Source organism: Copidosoma floridanum, unplaced genomic scaffold, assembly GCF_036245765.1.
Source record: "Copidosoma floridanum isolate Cflo_tuat_1 unplaced genomic scaffold, Cflo_Japanese_pri ptg000004l, whole genome shotgun sequence".
In the NCBI taxonomy this organism is placed as follows: Eukaryota; Metazoa; Arthropoda; class Insecta; order Hymenoptera; family Encyrtidae; genus Copidosoma; species Copidosoma floridanum.
In genome coordinates this window covers 10,150,746-10,172,677 of record NW_028321881.1, presented here as the reverse complement: position 1 = coordinate 10,172,677, position 21,932 = coordinate 10,150,746, and the positions used below count along the sequence as shown (strand labels likewise).

At 35.9% G+C, this 21,932-nt stretch overlaps 1 protein-coding gene across 3 annotated transcripts in view; it reads right to left on the bottom strand.

Annotated features, from left to right (window-relative positions):
* Positions 1-21,932, bottom strand: part of LOC106635892 (mitochondrial inner membrane protease ATP23 homolog) — a 306,756-nt gene that overhangs the window by 149,921 nt on the left and 134,903 nt on the right. For all 3 annotated transcript variants that reach the window (XM_023391141.2, XM_089597942.1, XM_089597938.1), the window contains exon 3: positions 11,903-11,984. In XM_023391141.2, the coding sequence (XP_023246909.2) occupies positions 11,903-11,984 (82 nt within the window). The remainder of the gene's footprint in view (positions 1-11,902; positions 11,985-21,932) is intronic.

The window sequence follows — 21,932 nt, the reverse complement described above, 5'->3', positions numbered from 1 at the left end:
CCAGAAAACGGACTCACTACAGTGATCAATACAAACAAAATTGTAACATTTCCTTAATCCTAAGGTTTTTTACCTTTACATAATTTACGTAATTTACATAATCTTTACATACTTTATATAAATTAATTTAAATCACAGTCCCAATTTTTATTTACTAATCCTACAATCTTTTCACTTCTTATACAATAACTTTCAATACTCCATTTATCTGACTTGCTACTACATACATATGAATATTTATTCAGCACTTATTACAGTTTTCGGCCCTTTTTTTCTTATAAAAATTACTTAATCTACCCTATAATTTTGCAATTTTACAGGAGCTAACCTCCTTTAACATTTTTTGTACATCTAGCTCTCCGTTCATTAGGTTACATACCTTGTTTTCCTTTACAATTCTACATTCCTTTATAAAATGTTCCAAACTTCCTTTCTTACAATTACACAATTCGCATAGCCTTTTATCCTTTTCTCACCAATACCTATTTCCTCAATCCAGATTCCCACATCTGGCTTTTGCCACATGACTTATACAAATCCCCCTGATTTGCTTGCTTAAATACTCCTCCCTTCCAATCCCCATAATATCCTTATACCTAGGGTTGTACTGCGAGTTTTCAATTTTAGCTTCCGTTACCTGATTGCTTATATCACTTATACGCTCTCCTATCCTATCCTCCACTAATATGTCTTGACTTCTCCATATCTCTAATAATTTTTCACTATACCCTACATTGTTTAGGAATATATATTCCTTTCCTTTTTTAACATCCCTCCTGTCTCGTTTTTATACGCTTCCTTATAGCACAGTTTCATGAGCCTGTTCTCCCCTTGCTTGTACATTTTTTCATTAAACCTTGTTGCTACTTTTCCAAAATGTACGGCCCCCAAAGATTTCGGCCCCGTAACTTATTGTACTCCTAACTAGATAATTGAACAGCATCCGTCTCCTCATAAAATCTTCTTTACAAAACCTCTCCCCTAATCCCCACACTTTCCTGACCGCAATAGTTCCCTTCCTTTTTAAGTCATTTATGTGATCAGAATAGTCCCCTTTTTTGTTAAATGTAAATCCTAAGTACTTAAAGCTTTTTACCTCCTTTATTGTACCTTCTTTAAATATCCATCTTTCCTTATTTACTTTCTCCTTGCTGTTGAAAACTATTACTTTTGATTTCTCAAAACTCATACATAAATCCCTTTCTCTGCTGAATTTTCTTAACGTATCTATGATATCCACTAGACCTCCTTTGTTCAAGGCCAACAACACTATGTCATCTGCGTATGCTAGTGACCACACCCTTACTTTATTAATCAAAATTCCTCCTACGTTCCTTTCTTTAAATACATTTTCTAACTCGGCAATGTATATGCAAAATGGAGCCGGGCTTAACAGACATCCCTGTCTTAAACCTTTTAAAGTCCAAAATTCATCCGAAAGCCCCTCGTTACCCTGAATCCTTACCTTTATCTCAGTGTATAATTCTTTGATTCTACTTATTAAATTTTTACGAAATCCCCTTCTGCTCACTATTTCCCACAGTATTTCCCTGTTCACTGTTTCAAATATTGCTTTAAAGTCGACAAACAGTGCAAATACTTTATCCTTCCCTCTTATCAAGTATTCCCTTTGCACTATATGATTCAAAATGAAAATATTATCCAAAGTCGATCTAACTTTCCGAAACCCCGCCTGCCCCTCCGGTAGCACCCTCTTTTCTTTCATTTCTGCTAACAGCTTCACTTTTAGTATCTCTGTATACAACTTATAATCCGTAGGGAGCAAGGATATTCCTCTGTAGCTTTTTGGGACATTACTGTCCCTCTTTTTATACAAGGGGACTACTACCGGTATTTTCCAAGCTTCCGGAAACCCTTCTCCCCTCCATTTCTTATTTAGTAACTACCTTAACCCATCCTTAACTCCTGTCCTGGCGTAGATCCAAGCTTCGTTCGGTATCCCATCGTGTCCCGCAGCCTTTTTTCTATTTAAATTCCTAATTGCCACCTCTATATCTGCGTTACTTATGCCCTCTTCTTTATCCCCATTAACTCGTTCGTTTTCCCATAAACCTACACATTTCTTTCTTTTGCCTCATAGAAGCTCCCTAAAACGTTCTTCTCATGCGCTCAATTTTATGTGATTGACAACGTTCTCCCTCTTTTTTCTGAATTTATTGAGATATTTCCAAACGTCACTCTCGTACTTAATGTTTCTCAGCTCTTCGGCCTGTCTTTTTTTCAAATCTCCTTCCTCTTCCCGGCACATTTCTTTCCATTCTTTCCTGGCCTTAAAATTTTCCTGTTTTTCTACCCACCCCTTTTTCCACCTACTTAACAGCCTTTTTGCCCTTTTTATTTTTACAGTCTCTGTCTCACCAAGTCCTGTAACCTAATTTTTTTTTCTGATAATGATTTTTTTTTTAATCATGGCACCCGTTACATGCTCGTTTAGTTTTCTCCACAACTCCTCCGTTCCTCCTATACTAACACCTATACTTTCTTCTGTTCCTACCTTGTATAATTCAATACTCTCCTCCGTCCATGTATACGCCTCTTTTCTGCTAATTCTTTGTTTTCTGCCTTCGTTAGCTTCTTGGCCATCTATAACCCCACCCCCTACTGAGTCTTCTAGCGGCACATGGTCCGACTCAATCCTATTTCCTACTTTAAATCCCTGAACAAACTCAAACATTTCTTCATTTGTTAACACATAATCAATCACCGATTTCCCCCGGCCCCTATATATGTGTATTTCCCCCCATAATCCCCCTTCATTGAACCGTTCAACAGAAACCATCCTTTGTTGTTTATCAATTCTATAAGTCGTCTGCCTTCGTTACGTATCATCTTATATTTACCACACCTTTCCTCGCCCCATTTTTCCATTCTTTCTACGTTACCACAGCTCACGCTTCCTATTCTTATTTTAAAATCCCCCCTATTATTAATCTATCCCTCACTACCAGTTCCAATTTTTCTAACGCTTCTAAAGTCCTTACCAGATCCTCTCTATTATATATTGAGAAAACATTTATCCTTTCCTCTTCGCTCCCAATCCCATTTAATTCTGATTTAATTATACCATTCTCAATTACTTCAACCAGCTTCCAATTTGCCCTGTAAAAACACTTTTTCAGCCCTATAATAAAACCGCCTTTTGCTCTCCCCTTTATGTTACATTTAACCGCGTGCACTGCCTCCTACACAAATTCCCTTGACAATTTTTCTTTTAAATTAACCCAACCTTTTTCTTTTAACCAGGTTTCAGACAGACTCACGAAATCCACACCTTCTACAAAGTCCCAAAACTCACTATCCTTGTTACTAACTCCCGCCACATTCCAAAAAATAATTTTCCTTAAATGATCACTTTCTTTCTTTGCTTTATTAGGTATTACTTTCCGTTCCTAGCTTATGCAAAAATATCCTGTATAATTTCCTCTCCTACCTAACCTCCTCCAGTACCTCCTTCTGTCGATCTTTTTTCACCTACCCCTCCTGTCTTTTCCTATACCTTTTCTTTTACAACCCCCCCCCCTACCTCCACTTCCGTCCCTTCAAGGCTTGCCTCCACATACTTTACACCATCACCCTGCAAAAACATATTCTCACTCCATTCATACCAAATACCCTTAAATTTTATCTTACCAAACCCAGCCCTCAACTCACAACCCTCCTTTTTTTGCTTTTTAACCCACCTTGTTATCAGCTCTTGCCTTTTTCTCTCATCGAGGGACAAATCATTTTCTATAAACATATTTGTTCCTTTCAACCTATACTTATTTCTAATAATATACATTTTATCCTCGAAGCAATCCAACTTCACAATTAATACCGGGCCACTCACTCTTACACTAAAAATTTTTATTTTAATTTTCAATACATTTTCAAACATGTTCTCCACCCACACTTTTAAATTTCCCCCATTAACATTTCCTCCCCTAATAATGATATTATTCGCCCTTTCTTCTTCGTCTTTTTCTTGTACCAACCTTCTAACTCGCAGAACGTCCCTAACTGACAAATGGCTCACCGCACTCGTGCCTGACATTCTGCTCCGCCTCGACGATCTCCCGATGCTGCTGATGCTTAAAGCCCCTCCTGCTGACTTCTCATCGTCAGAATCCACCTCCTGCCATCTAGCAGACCACGCTTCCTCCAACTTCTTCTCCAGCCTTTCCAATGTGCTTGCTGTCTGCAGCTCCCTCTCCTTAACATCGACTATCTCTTTCTCCAACCTTAACATGTTTTGTTTTAACCTCTGTATCTCTTCTGTGTAACTTTGCCTCATTTTTATAATCTCCTCTCTCTCTTGTCTGCATCTCGTTAATTATTCCTTAAACTCCTCGTACTCCTCTTTTTCCACTGCACTGTCATCAGTTTTTTCGCGATCTGCTTTCTTAATATCCTCCATCCTAGTCTGCCTCCAACTCACACTCTTCTTTTTCTTTCTCTCACTATCGGCGTCCTTTGTCTTTTCGACAACCGCCTTCCTCGATTTCTCCTCTTTTTCTTTTACCTTGTGCTCTGATTGAGATTGTGCAGGTTTAAAAGCTGATTTCAAATGAGCGGTACCTACACGACCTCCAGTGCGTGCGTTTAGCCTTTCGGATGCATTTTCCTGCCTTGCTGTCGCCTTTTCTTTTTCTTTCTCCTTCTCTATTGTCAACCCCATCTCGTACTCGTTGCCTATACGAATCTCCCGCGCTTTGTAGCTGCGATTTTCTAACCTTCAATTACACTCTGACTTTTCCAGCCTCTTGACTACTTTTTTTCCTTCTCCGCCTACTACCTTCTTACTCAGGATCCTTTCCCTTGTCTTTTTATCTTTTAATCTCACTTTAATCAATTTTTAAGCCACGCTACACCAGAAATATGCACTCACAGCACGGACACTATTGACGGGATGTCCGGACGCTGAGGTGCCCTCTCACCGAGTTCCCAGTTTACCATACTTTTTAAATTGGATTCCCAACATACTTTGGTTTTAATAATTCGAGAACGAGAGCTATCAAAAGGTCTCACTCGTTCCCTTATTAAGAGGTACGAGTGAGCAAGGAATTAGGCATGAATGGGCGCGGGCTTATGTATGGACAAAAAATAGAAAAAACACATAGTGCGTATATAATTAAAAAAATGGAATGGAAACTGGGTTCAAATAATACTGGACGTAAATATTATTTAATGACGTTTTATAAGAAATTTTTCAAACAGCATAGTCTCTTACATAATTATAAAATAATAAGAGAGCACAACAGCCTATTAAAAACACGTCACCATCAGTCTCAGAACGCTTTTTGGATTTAGCACGGTAACTGCGCACTATAATACCTATTTACTTATATTAACTAACTATAAGCTACCTACAAATTACTCTAATCTACGCAACAGCAACAAAAACATTGAACCTTAGCCTACAATTTTCACAAACGACAGCTGACAGCAGGGAGCTGATGTATCTATATACATATATAAATGTGGCACACTCGTCGCTACCGTCGCTCAAAATACCCGGGCTCATCCGTACTTTACATGGGTATCCACGCGTGCCTTTTTAAGACAGGCTTTTGAATTAACAATATCTTTCTTAATGTTCATTGTAGAGAATGCAAAAAAAGTGGAAATTAAAGCTTAACACCCCAGCTTTCTAATGATTTCATGAAAAACCGTGTTAATCAAACTTAAGTCAATTTGCCAAGAACTTGAAAATTTGATCCGTTGGGGATTTTTCGACTCAGAATTAAAAGATTTATTATTAAAAAGGAGGGCTACTTCTTTCATACATTTGTATAGAGTATGAAATTATAGATGCTATGTATGCGTATTAAAAAATAATCAGCTTAAAATATATTTTTGTTTCTGAGATCCATCCCACCCTTATCCGAGCCGGGATGTCCATTTGACCCTATGTTCCCCTATAGTTACGCTAGGGTGCTTGGGTATCCCTGCCGTAATACGCTGATGTCTTTGATGTTGGACGCTGCCGAATTTACTCATTCGGAGGACTGTATATTAAAGAACTATCTATTAGACTGTCTATTAAAGTAAAGTTTTTGCACATAAGTATGTGGTTTTTTTCTCTCATCTTAACAGTATTCTTGTACAGTAATATTTTAACTTTTCGATTTTTTGTTTTGTTATATTCAGTAACTATATTCGAGAGCTCTAAATTGTACCCCTAGTTTGAAATTACGAGGTGCCTTAAGAGGAGAGGCTAGGCCGAATATGATACATATAACAAGGCATAAATAAAAAGTGTTGAATCCCATACATTTTGTGTTTCTTTTTATTTTATCCTGGTCGCATACTTTTGTTTTTTTAACTATAATATGATCGTTTAATTTTTTTAATTATCTATACAAATTTTATTGTGTAGAACAACTATGCATACTAAATAATAATTTTTGTTTTGTTTCCGCTTACAATATGTTTCTAGAGTTTCGTACGATACTGGTGACTTATTGAGTAGTTGCACATTTAAATGTAATGTATGCTCTGGCAGAGACGAGTTTGAAAGTATCAAAAATTTTGTGACAGTGTACCCAAGGGGCCTATATTGTTTTACTATGTAACGATTTTCTATGCCTAAGTTTTCTACTCCTTCTTACCCTTCTTTCTCCATGGTCAGGTATAGTAGAGGGTATAAGAGGACACTACGGGTCTGTTTTTGTCAATGCTTTCTTCGATTTCGTCTAGTGGTCTTGTTTCGATTTAGTTGAAATTATATCTGGTCATCTCTGCCGAGCTCGATTTAATTCACTTTTTTTAATGGCATTTGGCTGAATGATGAAAGTTGGCCTTCGACAATACTTAAGCAACGCGTAGCAAGGACAAAATTTTGCGTTGTTGATGGTAACTCTTGCAGACATCTTACTGAAGCAATTATGCGTGAGTATATTATGGGTGTGACCACTGCCTCTCCAAGCGTAATTAGTCTAGTATCTTTCTTTTGACGTTTCGATTTTCTGTTTTATAACGCAACCTGTTGAACTGACCGCAGGTTACACAATTATATGCATGTCACCAAGTTCCTGTTGCTAATCAATCGCACGGTAAAAGCATTGTTGTACTTAAGAGCCCCATGGCATAAGTGCCCACTTACTGTGAGCACCATGGTTCGATAAGTTACTACTTCACCATTTTACTTGTATGTTCCTATTGTACGATAAAATATATTAATACATATTTTTTCTTTAATTAACTTGTGCTGCGGCTTATCGTTAATTCGTACGCACTTTTTTAGCGTACCAAGACCACTGTGCCTGCTCTGTTACTCGTACCGTAAGGATGTTAGTTCGTATACGGTGAGTTGTCCATGTAGCTTGCTGTTCTTAATCATTTTCTAGAGGCAAAAGTAAGTGCAGTACACCGAGTTCGCTGGGCAAGTCCAGTGAACTTATTGCTATATTGCTCATAACTATATTGACCACGACACATTATCTATCCCTATTTATTGAAATATGTAAAATATTTCAATAAAGTTTGCCTTTCCGTCTTCAGCTTAGATAATACTTAACGTACAATAGAAAGTAATTTATATGCAATAAAAACTTGATGTACTTATTCTTTTAGCACATAATTATTCATGTACTAATTTAATGTTTTAATATTACAAATATAATTTTAACAAAATAAATCAGTGATTTTAAAAGAATTTTTTTATAATTAATAATATTTAATAAAACTAAACAGTAAACGTAAAAATAATATTTATGTATAATGAGAAACTATGATTTTGTTTTTTAATAAAAATGAACAGTTTAAAATACTTTAAAAAATTAACCCTATCAGATCATGAAACAATACCTGAAAAATAATTTTATTTATTTCATACATTTATTTATTATTTAAATTAACTCTGCAATAATATGACGTACAATTACATACTTTTGCAAGTGTATAAAAATTATACTTTTTTCATCTAGTTTAGATAAATTAAGGCTATAAAATTATTTCCAAACAATATTTTCTATTTCTAAATTATAATCACGTTCTATTTTAATCAGAATTCCATTTTTATTTTTGCATTTTGATAACGCGACGTATAATTGACTATGCAAAAACAGTGGTTTTTAAAAAAAAAGTCCAATATTAAAACTCTGAACGCGGAGACTGAAGGAAATTGTATTTTGTATAAAACAATAGGTAATAATGATAAATTTTTTGTATTCAGATTTATTTTAGGTATAAAAACTCTCTAATTTTTTTTTCTCTAGTTATAATTTTTGCTTAAATACTGTATTTAAGTAATTTTGTTATTTGTAACCTTGTACAGTTACATAAGACACAAACTATAATTTAATTTCGTATCAGTATTGCAATTGTTCCAATTTATAAATTAAGCTCATTCGTAAGCGTTCACGAATATTGTTTGGAAATTTAATTAGAAAATTTATATAATCATCCCTATGAGATTTATCAATACCCTTATAAGTAGCATGATCTATGCTGTAATATGTTTTTATTCCTCTTTTTACATAATTTAGAATATTATTTTTTGAAAAGTAGGTATACTCAATTTGAGAAGTAAGTATAACGTTATTTATTAAATAGTTAATATTATTACCAAAAATATCATAACAGACATTAGTTGTTTTCCATTTTTTTGGCACTTGCAATAATTCAATCAGTATAAAAATACTAGTAGGACATCGACCTTCTGTGCACTTCGCGCGCCGACCCCCTAATACTTTATCTTAAAATAAGAGTTGTGTGGTTTAATATAAATACTCTTTTTTTTTTATTAATTATGAGTCACGTGATCGCATCCTTTGAAAAGTAACATATATTGCGTATAAATATTTTGTATTACGACATACTATGAGAAGCATTATATTTATTGTGAAAGATAACATTATACTGCTTCAATATCTATATGTTGATCCATATATTTGATCCATCGTGAATTTGATACACCAAGCATTGATCTAGAATAGATCTTACACTGATGATTCTATTCATTAAGGATCGTGTAAGGAGCATATACAGATGGTCCAATTAAAGATTAATCTCAAATACTCTAATGTACATCAAATACAATAGAGAAATACAGTCAAAAATTTTAATACAGAGTAATTGGATCATTCATCTTTACTGTAATTAACTGAAACAATGAATTTCAGCTCTTTGGCAATTCGAGACACTTCTCTCTCACGTTTAATGAGTTAATCGTTATTAATGAATAGGCGCGTATTTGATACTTATTTAAGGCTTTTATCTGTCGTATAGATAATTATACATCTCCGAGATGGCAGGATCTCGCCAAAGATACTCCCGAATATCTAGCGCCAAATATGCTTTTACCTAGTATATTCTGTCTATTATCAAATGCAATTACCTCATTATAAACAACCTCGGTTATTCTGTATGATTTTAATCCAGTCCGAATCCATGGTATTTGTAAGAAATAGGGTGCAGTTACATAGATCACGTAATCCGCAATACGTAACCATGTATACATATACATACTGAATCATTTAAGTCGTAATCTGCATGGAGTGTCCAAGGGCCATGAAATAGAAGAAGTTACCAAGAGAGGAAAAGCTCATTTTTACGTCTGTATTTGTACCATATTCGTCTATAATGCTATTGTCTGTGAGTAAACGTCAAGGCAGGAAGCGAATCCGTCTTAGCCATCACAGTGTACATGAAAAAATTCTTCTGAATATAAGCCAACTATAACTTTATATTCGCAATATCAATACTCTACTGTATCTTATTTTTAGAACCTGACTAAGACATTAAGTGAAAAAAATAAGACAAAATCGAAAAATTTGAGCAAATTTAGTCTTACGATTAAATTATTTTTGATCATAAGTTCACATAGAAAATAAATTTCAATCTCTTTCGAAATATGTAGTTATTAAAACATATGTATATTACTGGGAATTTAGCTCTTGCATGACTCATGCACCAAACTATCTTTCTCACCTAATTAAGTTACAAGAATAACCTGATATCTGATCTATTTAGAATAGATTCAAATCCAAACAGCTGTCCAAAAAATACTTTTAAATATGTAAGAAAATATTTTTTAATTACGTAGGTAACTAAATTTTCATGTAAGTGTTTCTTAAATCTATGTCTTCAAACAAGCTGTAACATTATGTTTCCGTATTAATCAAGACAATATGTTTTATGGTTTTTATCTTTAACAAAACATGTAAGGTGATAAAATACAAAATTAATGTAAAGAATTTCCCTTAGAAGCAATTATTAATTATAAAAATAAACATGCATTTTTTACAAATAAAACAAATTTTAGAATCAGAGGATGCATCATGTAAATGCTTAAAGTACCCACACTAAAACAATAAGAGATACAAAAATTTTATGGTTAAAGAAATATGTTTTAGTAAAGAAATGTTTGACTTGATGCATGTAAATTTGAATAATGATAAATATATAATGAATAAAAAAAAAATATTGCATACTATTTATGAACTCAACGAAACAGTTTTATTTATAGATGGTCCTAGAGGATTAGAGAAAACTTGTTTATGTAAGACACAAATTTATTATTTTATTTCTTAACATGGGGTCAGTCATGCCATAGCGACAGTGTTGCTTGTAAAAGGTATGACAGGTAATAGAACTTTTAGACTTTCGTTGAACTTACAAAGAATAGAGATTGTATTTTTAAAACTTAAAACAGATAACAAAAAAAATATGAGAGATCGATTTGATTATTAAGTATAAAGCTGTAAAAAAGTTAACGTAAGTTAAAGGATTCATGTAATACAGAAATATATTTGAGAAATAAAGTAACTGTTTTAGGAAGAGATACTAGAAAAAACTATTAAACAATTCTGGTTATGGATTTATCTCTGAATTTAAAAATAATACGTTAATTCTCATTTTTACAATAAAGGGTGCTCAAAATTTATAACAAAAATTGGGAAAGAAAAAATAAAAAGTTATAATATATATTAAAAAAATACATCGGAAGATGTCTTTTCTGAAATTTTACATAATTTCAACAATAGTTAAGTTTATAGTATTATACTTACTTCGCAAACTAATCAATATACTTTTTTAAAACAAGAGAATTTACTTTAAAATTTCAAGTAAATTAAATGGAAAAATGAGATCTTGTAACAGCATACACAACGCAACGTACAAAGGTATTGATGGATCAAATGATAAGATTTGCACAAACTTCACCGTAGAAATGTTAAACAAAATTTCAGGAAGGCTGGCCGTTCCATAAACTTAAAATTAAATGAGGAATAATGAAAATATTCATTAAAAACGTAAGTATATTAAACCATTTGTTTAATCATTCACGACCAAAAATGATTAAGTTGTTTATGATTCTTTTTTATTTTATACAGAATATAATTTTGATTAGTTTACGATCTTCAAGAGATCTTATCTCCCATAAACAGAGGATGAAGTACCTACTGCTCAAATCGGTGTGAGTATTTGTCCTTTGCACGAGAAATGTTCTGTAATTAGTTGTATGAAAAAGTATTAAATTAAAGCTAAGACATTTATGAAAACAGTTTCTGGGGGTGAGGTTAAGACATGGTTTTCAATTATTCAAACTATACGTGGACTGGTGAAAAAGAAACACGTGACTAATAATTTTTATACCAAGCAACACATTAAAATTTCATTTAAATTGGCGTCTCATACCTTGTATACTTTCTTTATGAGAATCTTAATGAAATACATGTTATTGCATCAAGTTTTCAATTGTACTAAAATAATGCAGTAATGCAATTAAAAGATGCAAAATGTTTTTTTTATGTGATATCATTAAAATAGCTTTTGACGAATTATTTTTTGAGTGTGGTACTCTTAAAAAAAATTTTTATTAACTTAGTGCATTTGTAGCATTCAAGTATGATTTAAATGAAAGAGCATAAATTTGAATAATTTAATCTACAATACGTACCTGATTAAGTTCTGAATCGTAGCCTCCACTCACTTTACCATAACATGTTTCACACGAAATGTGTCTTCGAAAGTCAAATTTACTGTAACAATATGTTAGCGTTAAAAACCATTGTTAAACTATTTAAAAAATCAAAAACATAAATAATAGTAATAAAGAAACGATATTTATTTGACAAGAGCGAGAAAAAGTACCAACAACTTAGTTTTGCAACAAAATAACTTGAATTGACATATACTAAATTTTTACAATAAGAGACTTAAGAAACTCGTTATAGTCGTTATTACATATTATTTAACAGGTAACAAGAAACTTAGTTTCCTAATTTGCCACAAGAACTTCAAAAATATAGTTTTTGATAGAAAAATTAGTAAAAATACTTAATTTTTTTTATTTTATTGAATCAAACAAAGCTTCTGTTTACCTTGCAAGCATTGTTTAATATATATAAAAATGAATTTCTAAGCTATTAGTAGAAATATGACTTCAATCGTTACTTAGTTCACATTTATTTTCATATAAATCAAAAGAGCACTGTAGTATCCAGCTAAATCAAATATTCAGTCGGCAAAAAAGTATTTATTATCCATTTTAATATGTAAATCATAATTCATGGTATTTCATACCTAAAATCCAAACAAATTAGACACTATAAAATCTTAAGTTGCTTCTTTGTTTGTCTCGAAGTAAAAAAATGTTAAAAATTTCTCTAATGTTGATGTATAAGTAACACACATAGTCTATCAGTATCTTTATTATTTCAATGCACTTAATGTTTGTACGTACCAAAAGCTTGTCAGAACAGCCTAGCTTGTTCTACACTATTGAAGGTAAATCTGTGTTTTATAACCAGTTGCCGATTAACATTGTAGCATGTTAAATTTTTGGAGGCCACGAAGAGCCACAAAAAAATAAGACAGAATAAGGTGGTTTCTACGATAAGACAAGGACGCAACTATCATGAAAAACTTAATTTACATTAAACTCGCTATTACCAAAAGAATTAGATAAAGTATTACCAAGAAAATTAGGAATGTATCCTCAGGTGCTCTAGCTTCCTACAAAATTTGTCTGACATTAGAAATATTCGTCCTCTTTAATATCTTTAATATTTTTCAACAACAGAAGTGTGGTGAAAATGTTTGAAAATTAAAAATTTTTCAATCCTACATTGTACCTTAACATTTCTTTAGTATGTGTATTACTTTTCAGATCTTAAAGTGCAACAGAAAATAATTTAGAAGCAATTTAGTAAAACGGCTTCTCGCCACGTGAATAAAATAAAAAAGAGTTTTGGGCGAATTTTTACTTTCTTATCGTCGATTCTAACTTTTCTTTTTTTTTAATGACTGTCTTTTTTCCCCTCTACACACTGGTATGCTTTTTATAAATATAATGAATCACGTTCTGAAGATATTATAAAATATAAGTTCTTTTCCTATATCTTACATATTGAATCTTAAACTTTAAAGTACTGTACCTTACTAACTACATGATCGAAAAATGTAAAGAAATTCAGATACACTTATGGCAACATCAGAATTACCTGGTAAAGTTTTTACAATATTAGTAAATTAAATATTCACCATAGGAACCACCTTAAAGCACATTTGTGCAACAGATAACCTTACAACTCAGAACCTTTAGATTTTAAAGTTTTTCTACCTGATTTAAGTGTATTATCATACCAACTAACATGCGTAGATTGTACAAAACACGTATGTACACTAGTACGCACACATACATACATATCAAAATACCTTGTATTTATTTAACTGCTCATCATCTAAGTAAAATTGAGTTCTCAATTATTTTAGTCGAATAGCAAATGCAGGTAGAGAGGTGATTTCCCGTTAGATGTGAGACATCGTTGCTTTAACTGTGGAGCACAAAACTTCTGTAAGGTAAGTGAATTCACAATTGCAAGACAGATAGTTGTCTCAAGACTAGTGCAATGTACGTAGGAATCTGATGTAAAAACAAACTGAAAATAAAAAACAGAGTGGTAGAAAGAGTTTACACAGGAGCTCAAAAAGACAACTTGGATTAAGCACCTCCAAGGCCTTTTAACATTGAAGTGGGAAATTCCCTAGCGAAGTACCTGGGAGGTGATTATCATACGATCTTTATACGTAGCTATTTCCTCCTATATTATAACGCTATTAAAATAACTAAAAGAGTATGCTTTTTTATCTTTAGATCACATACTTCTATTTTCATACAAAAAAGTTTTTCTTTCATTATAATAGTGAAAGATATATTAAAATACACCAAAAATATTAATTAAATAAAATCATTTTCTTTCAAACATATAAGCAAAAGTCTTTCATATTTATCTCATGAGTGAAGTAAAGACGTAAATATTTCAAGGTAGTTTTAGGCATTAATATTTTTGCTTTGTAAATAAGCAAAAAAACGTTGTTGTTCACTCGCGGCTCGTCCGAGAGCCACGAATGAATGAAAAATAACGCTTTTCCCTATATTCTTATGCATGTACGTTTGTGTATATCCTGTCTTTCTATACCATACTATATTGGTAAACTAGCTTTATTATTTTTACATTACATATTGCTTCTGTCATTATAATTAATAATATTAATATTATTTTTATTATTATTTATAATACTATTATTATTATTATTATTATTATCATTATTATTATTATTATAACATAACTAATAATGTTGTACTAGCTTTAGTTAATGGCTTACAGTCGCTTTAAGGATCTGGTGGTGGTGGTGGTTCAGGTGGGGGCCTTATGTGCGTTTGATCTTTCCTCCAACAAATCGTATACATTCGAATCCTTGTCCACTTCTGTTGTTGGAAAGAAGTTTGTTTCTGTGCTCCTTGAGGGTTTTGCTGACCTACATCCTTCTTCTTCCACGTTTTGTGCCGTTGTACTGTTTGACGTTTGTGGTATGTCACAATTATCTATTATTATCTTCTCAGAAGGGTTGGTTATTGGCGGCATAATCGAAAAATTCGGCTTTTGTCTGTCAAGCAGCCTCTTGCACAACTTTTGCTTTCTTTCCTCAATCAGTACTGCTGCAGGTGTACTCATTGTTTTTACTCTCCTTCGAAACCCTGATTCTTTTATAATGTAACCTAATTTTCCGTCCGTCATTCCTTGGGAAACACGATCATCCTTTACAGTAGTGATCGGCCTCACAATTTTTTCTCACCATTTTTTTGCTTGATCGTTTGATGTACCCGAACATGTGCATTCTATTTCCATGTTGCGCTTATTTTTATTCTGTTCCTCCAATAATTGTTTCTTCCCTTGCATTTTTTAATTATATTTATTAGTACCGTCGATGAGCGGCTGATTCACTGCATGCTCGTACTTTGATGGCTCTCCTTCTCTCTCTTCTTCCTTCCATCTCTCTCGTTCTTGATCGGCTCTCTCCGATACTTCACCACCTCTGTCTTCGAAGACACCTTTCCCAGAGGTCTTGGGATCACCCGCTACCTCGTCTGCTTCCGTTAACTTTTGGATACCTTTCACTTTTCTCGCCTGTTCGATTGCTAAGCTTTCTTGTATCAGCTGCCAGCCCCAATTATTGAGTCCCGTTCTGTGATTTTTCTGATTCATTATTTATTATTGTTGGTGTTCCGCAATTTGCAACAATAATATCCTTGGCGGGCTGTCGTTGAGTTCTGTAACAGAGAACGGTGATTGCTTTCTTGTAAGTGTATCTAACTGACGCTTATGAGTTTTCCGTCCCTTGGGTACAACCTCATTTTTCTCGATCGCTGTTGTGCTTGTTAAATTTATTTCATGTTGCATTCGGTCCTCTCTTCATATATAGGCTAATCTATCGTTCACCGGGCCCTGTAAAATGATTTCATCCGTTGCTTCCATGTCTGTTTCCGTTTTTAAATTGCTGACTGTAATATTCTTTCTTGGGTGTCCTCGTTTTCTCACTGTTTTCCATATTCTTTTGCTGAATTTTTTGTTTAATTCTACTTGTTCTTTGGATTCAGAGTCTCCTTTATCATCAGCTTGACTATCTATTCTCATATCACGTTTATTTCCTTTCCATCCATCAAAATTTTGTTTTTTCTTATGTACTTTCTTATCTGAACCCTCTCTCTCTCGAAAGTTGGTATATGGCTTACGCATTTCGATATCGCTCTGCTTAATTTGGAGCTTTTTACTGCTGCCAAATGCCTCTGGGCCTTTTGTTTCAGATTGGTTGCATGCTCAATTACTGCGATCTTCTGCGTGAGTGATTTCTCCCGTAGAGGTTACTGTTTTCTGGCTTCCTGGCTGCTTTTATTCTGTCGTGGGAGACATAACCTCATTACTTGTCATCTGATTGGAACTCGTGGGCTGTGAGGTGGCGTCCAAGCCTGCTGCTGCTGCTGGTGTTTCGGTTCGTCTGCAGGGCTCTTCTTAGGGGTGTGTGGAGTTTCGGGACCCTCTGGATCTTGTGCCTGCTGTACCGGCATCCGACCGCGCATCACTCGTTGCTGCATGTCATGAGCACAGCTTATAGCGCACAGCTTCGTTGAATGTCACACTTCGCAGGTAAACTATTGCGGGGGAATGTCACAGGGAAATGATGTGGACTACGGCAGTGCTTCTGGGGGCGAGTTGGCGCCTGGATCACCACAGCCTCCATCGGGGCAGAGACTGTCCTACCATAATGTTGCCTCGCTGCTGGAGAGGGTGTCCGGATATCGGGAGACTGTTTTTAAGGCTTATAAAAATGAGAAAACTACTCCTAGGATATGGGCTATTCTCAGCGCAGCCAATGGTTACTCGGACACCATTACTGCTATCTCAACAGCATATTTGACTAAATTGTCTGAGGAAAATGTCATTGGTGCCTGTAGGGTGACGTTGGATGAGGCATGTTTCTCTATAACCCAAACTGCAGATCGGATTACAGGATCATCGCATGGTACAGGGGAAGCCCCTGTCATCCCGACCTTTACACAGGTTGCTGGGAGAGGTAACTTCATTGGTTCTATTCACCCGTTGGTAGTGAAAGACCGTAATTTGAAATTTAACAGGGGTAAGGCCATTTCAATCAGCATATCTCAGCGAGTATTTGTCGGTCCTTGTGCAGATGCTGATGAAAAATTTACTTCTGCTAAACACACTAAGAACACACTCCTGACCAATTTGAAAGTTTCAGATCTGCGCATAAGAGTTAAGCAGGTTAACATGCTGTCAAAGAAAAATGTGGTTATCGAAGGAGAGGGACTCAGTATCCTCAGGGACAATCATGCACTACATGACATTGGACTAGAGGTCAAACCGGAGGATAAGCTCAAACCACGTATCATTGTACATGACATACCTGTAGCACTCAGCAAGGAAGATATCTTGGAGGGCTTTGTTAATTAAAATCTACCCGATTGTAACTAGGATGATATATCTATAGTCTACATGTACCCAGCTGGTAAAAAAAAGTATAGATCATGCAAAATCCAACTCACACCTGTAGCCAGAGCCACGTTTTTTCAACGCATTCGAGTCTACGTGGGCTGGCTTCAGTGCCGTTTTGCAGATCACATTAGCATCATGCAATGCTTTAAGTGTCAGGGTTTTGGCTTTATATCCAGTAACTGCAGGGAAGAGACAACCTGTGGATTTTGTGCTGGTCCACATGAGTCGAAGCAATGTAAATCAAAAGAGCAATTGAAATGTATTAACTGCCTTAAAAACAAGCACAAAAATGCATCGCATACTACCTTTGACAGCGCCATTTGTCCCATTCTTCGAGCAAAGATTGAACGCAAATCTGGCAATATTGATTATGGCGAATAGTCGTAATGGCATTTTAAGGCGTAAGATCGTTATTGGACACACTAACGCGCAATCGCTTCGGCTACACTTTCAGGACGTACGCAGTATATATATATTATACTTAGCAATAAAGCTGATATTTTTGGAATCAGCGAGTCTCTTCTTAAAAATGACATAGCTAATACACAGGTTAACATCAGTGGTTATACCCTCTTGCAAAATGACCGGAATTTAAGAGGAGGTGATGGCTCAATCAATGACATGCCGATTGATCACTGTCTCACCTCAACGTGGAGCTGAGTGCGTGCATCCGGAGTATCTCCTGGCAGAGGTACGCTATGGGTCTGTACGTGTACTTTGCGTAACCATGTACAGCCCCCCCTCCCCTAGGCTTGATACTGGGAGGACGTCGAGGAGGCGATTATGCACTGCAACACTGTTTATGATCACTTAGTATTGATGGGTGATTTCAATATTGATTGGGCAAAGAGTACCACCAACCAAAGAATTCTATGTAGATATCTAAAATCTCTCTGTCTTGAGAGGTTACCGTTTGATTATACGCATAAAGCAGGTAGTTCCAGATCTAAGATTGACTACATTTGCTTGAATAGCTTGCAGGACGTCTCTTCCTATAGGCAGTTCGAGAACCCCTGGATCTCTGTTCACGACACACTATTTGAGGACATCAATGTCTCGTATGATGACAACCAAATGGCAGCTATACTAAAACGCTGCTACAAGAACTTTGACGAAGATCTGGTACTTGGAGATCTTGCGTCAATCAACTGGATGGTTGTGACGGAGGCCTCCAGTGTCGATGCGAAAGTTGAACTCCTGTCACGCATCTTACTGTCAGTTCTGGATAGGCATGCTGCATACAGGGCTGTTAGGATAAAGGATAAACCCTCTCCATGGATGAATGCCTACATCAGAAGTCTCATCCAAGCTCGCAACGCAGCATGGCGCACATACAGACGGAGCAATGGCCAAGCAAAAGCTTCCGAGTATAAACGCTTGCGCAATCTAGTAAAATTGACGATACGCAATGCGAGGCATAAGTATATTCGCGACAGATTTTAAAAATGCCAAAATTCAACCGAAAAATGGCGAGTCATCAATGATCTTAATCTCACCAAAAAAAAGCTCAACTCATACCAGTTGCCATACTCTCCTACTAGCATAAATAAACACTTTGTTGGTACTGTTGTTCCCGCACCTCTCTGAGATTTGCGTACAACTGCACGTATTTTGCCGGATAATAGATTTTATTTTCGCATGGTATACATCCGAGATCTAATTGATGCCTTAATATCTGCTAAATCTAATGCAGCTGGCCCAGACGGGTTCTCTCTGCGATACATCAGGATATGCTTCCCAATTAAATTTCCAATGTTATTAGATATTTTTAATTGCTCCTGGCAGTCAGGTGTGTTCCCTGTGGTATGGAAGGAAGCGACAGTCATACCGATCCCCAAAAAACAACCGGCAATCACTGCAGACATGTTTCGACCAATTGGCCTGCTTTGTATAACTGGTAAGCTCCTTAAGGCGGTCGCATACAGATTGATGCTCTCTTATATTGAGGATAACTTAATACTAAATTGCCATCAGTCAGGATTCCGGAGATTGCATGGCACCTGCACTGCACTCTCGAAGATAGTTGACGACATTAAATCAGTAATTGACAAGAAGCAGATGACTTTGCTTGTCTCCGTAGATCTTTCGCGAGATTTCGACCTTGTGAATGTGGGGCTGCTCGTGGAAAAATTATGTGCTCATGGTTTCTCTGATGTGGCATGCAGATGGATATCCTCATATTTGTCCAATCGTACACAGGCGGTCCGAGCTCCGGATACACGAGTATCCCAAACTCTTTTCCGTACCTGCGGAGTGCTTCAGGCAGTATTCTTGGCCCTCTTCTGTTTGCCCTGGCTGTGAACGATCTACCTGACGCATGCGTGGGAGTTAGCGTCCACCAGTATGCTGATGATCTTGTGATCTATGCATCTGGTGAATTCCCGGAGATTCGACGGATTGCGAGTCGTGTTGGTGTGGCTCTGGACAGCATTTTATGGTGGGCCCAGAGCAATGGCATGGTCAATAATCGACGTAAGACAGCAGCTATCTGGATTGGATCCCGAGCCTATATCCAGATATTGGAAGATTTGGATATCCAGCCTGTGCTCCTGATGGATCACGCTCCGATTGACTTCTCTTCGGAGATTACACTGCTCGGCGTTACGCTCGACAATGAGCTTAGTATGAGAAGTCACTGCATAAATACCTCTGCAAAATGTTTTGGTACGCTTTCTCGGCTCAGAAGGTATGGTGACTGTTTACCGATGGAGACACGCTTAATGCTTGTAAAATCCTTCGTGTTCCCGCACCTGGAATATTGTGCTCCGCTTCTCATTGGACTCTCAGCTGAGATGCGAGTAAAGTTGGAGAGATGTAAGAATACCGCTCTGCGCTTTGTCAAGGGTACTTGGAAGTGGGAGCATTTCTCACCTATGTACAGAAAGTACTCTATACTGAGCCTTAACAGCAGACTAAAATACAACGTCATATGCTTGCTTTTCGCGGTTTTGCGTACTAACAAACCCATTTACTTAAGTGAGGCATTCAACTTGAAGCCTGAGCGCGAAATTGGCTCATCTAGATCAAACGCACTAGACCTTGTGATTCCTTGGGCTAGAACCAATACATTCTTGGGTAGCTTCTTTGTTGGTGATGCAAGAATGTGGAACAGTTTGCCTGTAAAGGTTCGCAGTGATTTGGTGTCAACTGGGTTCAGGGGCGATCTCTTGAGACATCTTAAATCTTTGGACCTGTGCCTCAAAAATTTCTAATCTTGCCTTGATTCTATTACTATTATTTCTATTCTTACTTTGTTTTATTATTATTGTTACAAACTTTTATTTTTATTTTTGTTAATTAACTTATATCTCTTAAATTTTTAATTCCAAGTCTTGTACATTTGTATCGCTTACATATAAGTGGCCTGCGTGCCTACTGAGTTGCCTTATCTCAAGACTTGTGTCAAGTTCAGACTATAATGGACCATGAGTTCTCAGCCTAATAAACCACTAAATAAAAAAAAAATAAAAAAATAAAAAAATCTGAATCCTCTGAATCAGAGTAAATAATTTTTCTTTTTTTTTAGTATTTCCCAGAATACGCTGTTTATAGATCGCTCGTATTTTAAAAATGCACGCTGAAGGCCCATCACTATCGGGTAGTTCTTCTTTCTCCTGTTCATCCACCAGCTAATACAGTTCTTGGCGTGGCCTCTCAGTGTTTATTTCTCCCTCTCCTATTACTGGATTTCGAGAGAGTGCGTTAGGTACTTTGTTTTAAATGTCTGGCCGATATACTACGTTAAACTCGTAGCCTCGTAGTTCCGCTTTCAGCCTGTTAAATCTTAAGTCGGGCTTTTTTGACGTATGATAATGTTTGAGTGGTTCATGATCTGTCTAATGATCACTGTAAATGTGAGCCTGAATAAGTAAGGCCGAAACTGTTTTTTTGCAAACACTATGGCAACAGTTCCTTATAATACGTCGGGTAGCGTAATTTGCTCGCTCAGAGTCATCGTGAAGTATATTCACACGGTTTATTTATCCCAGTTCGCCTTAGCTTAATATTGCCCCTATTGCGTAATCTGACGCATTCGTTGCAACTATAAAGGGCTTGTCCAGATTATGTGCAACGAGTACCGGCTTCCTACATAATACTTTTACAAGTGTCGTAAAGGCTTGCTCCTGCTGCTCTTCCCTTTTAAACACTGTTAATTTTAAGAGCTTGGAGAGTGGCTGAGCAATTTTTACATAATTGTAGATAAGTTGTCTGTAGTAACCGATAAATTCAAGAAACTGTTTAATTTTTTTGGCATTAGTAGGTCTCGGGTACTTTCTTGCTGCTTCGATCTTCTTTGGGTCCCTTTTTATTTGCCTATTCCCGACACTATACCCTAACACTTTCGCTTACCGTTTTATAAATTGGCACTTCTTAGGTTCGATGTTCAAGTTAGCCTCTGCCGAGCGATTTAAAAGTCTATTAAAGCGTCTTCCGTGTTCCTGGAGGTTTTCGACAAACACCATTATATCATCTAAGTACACCTCTATTTCGTACCCTTGTAGAGCAAGTGACATCGCTCTCAGAAATGTATTGGGCGAGTCCGTATATTCCATTGGCATTCTCTTATACTGATAATGCTCGTCTGGCCCAAAAAATGCCGTTCTATGTGCGTTCTTTTCGTAAATTTTGATC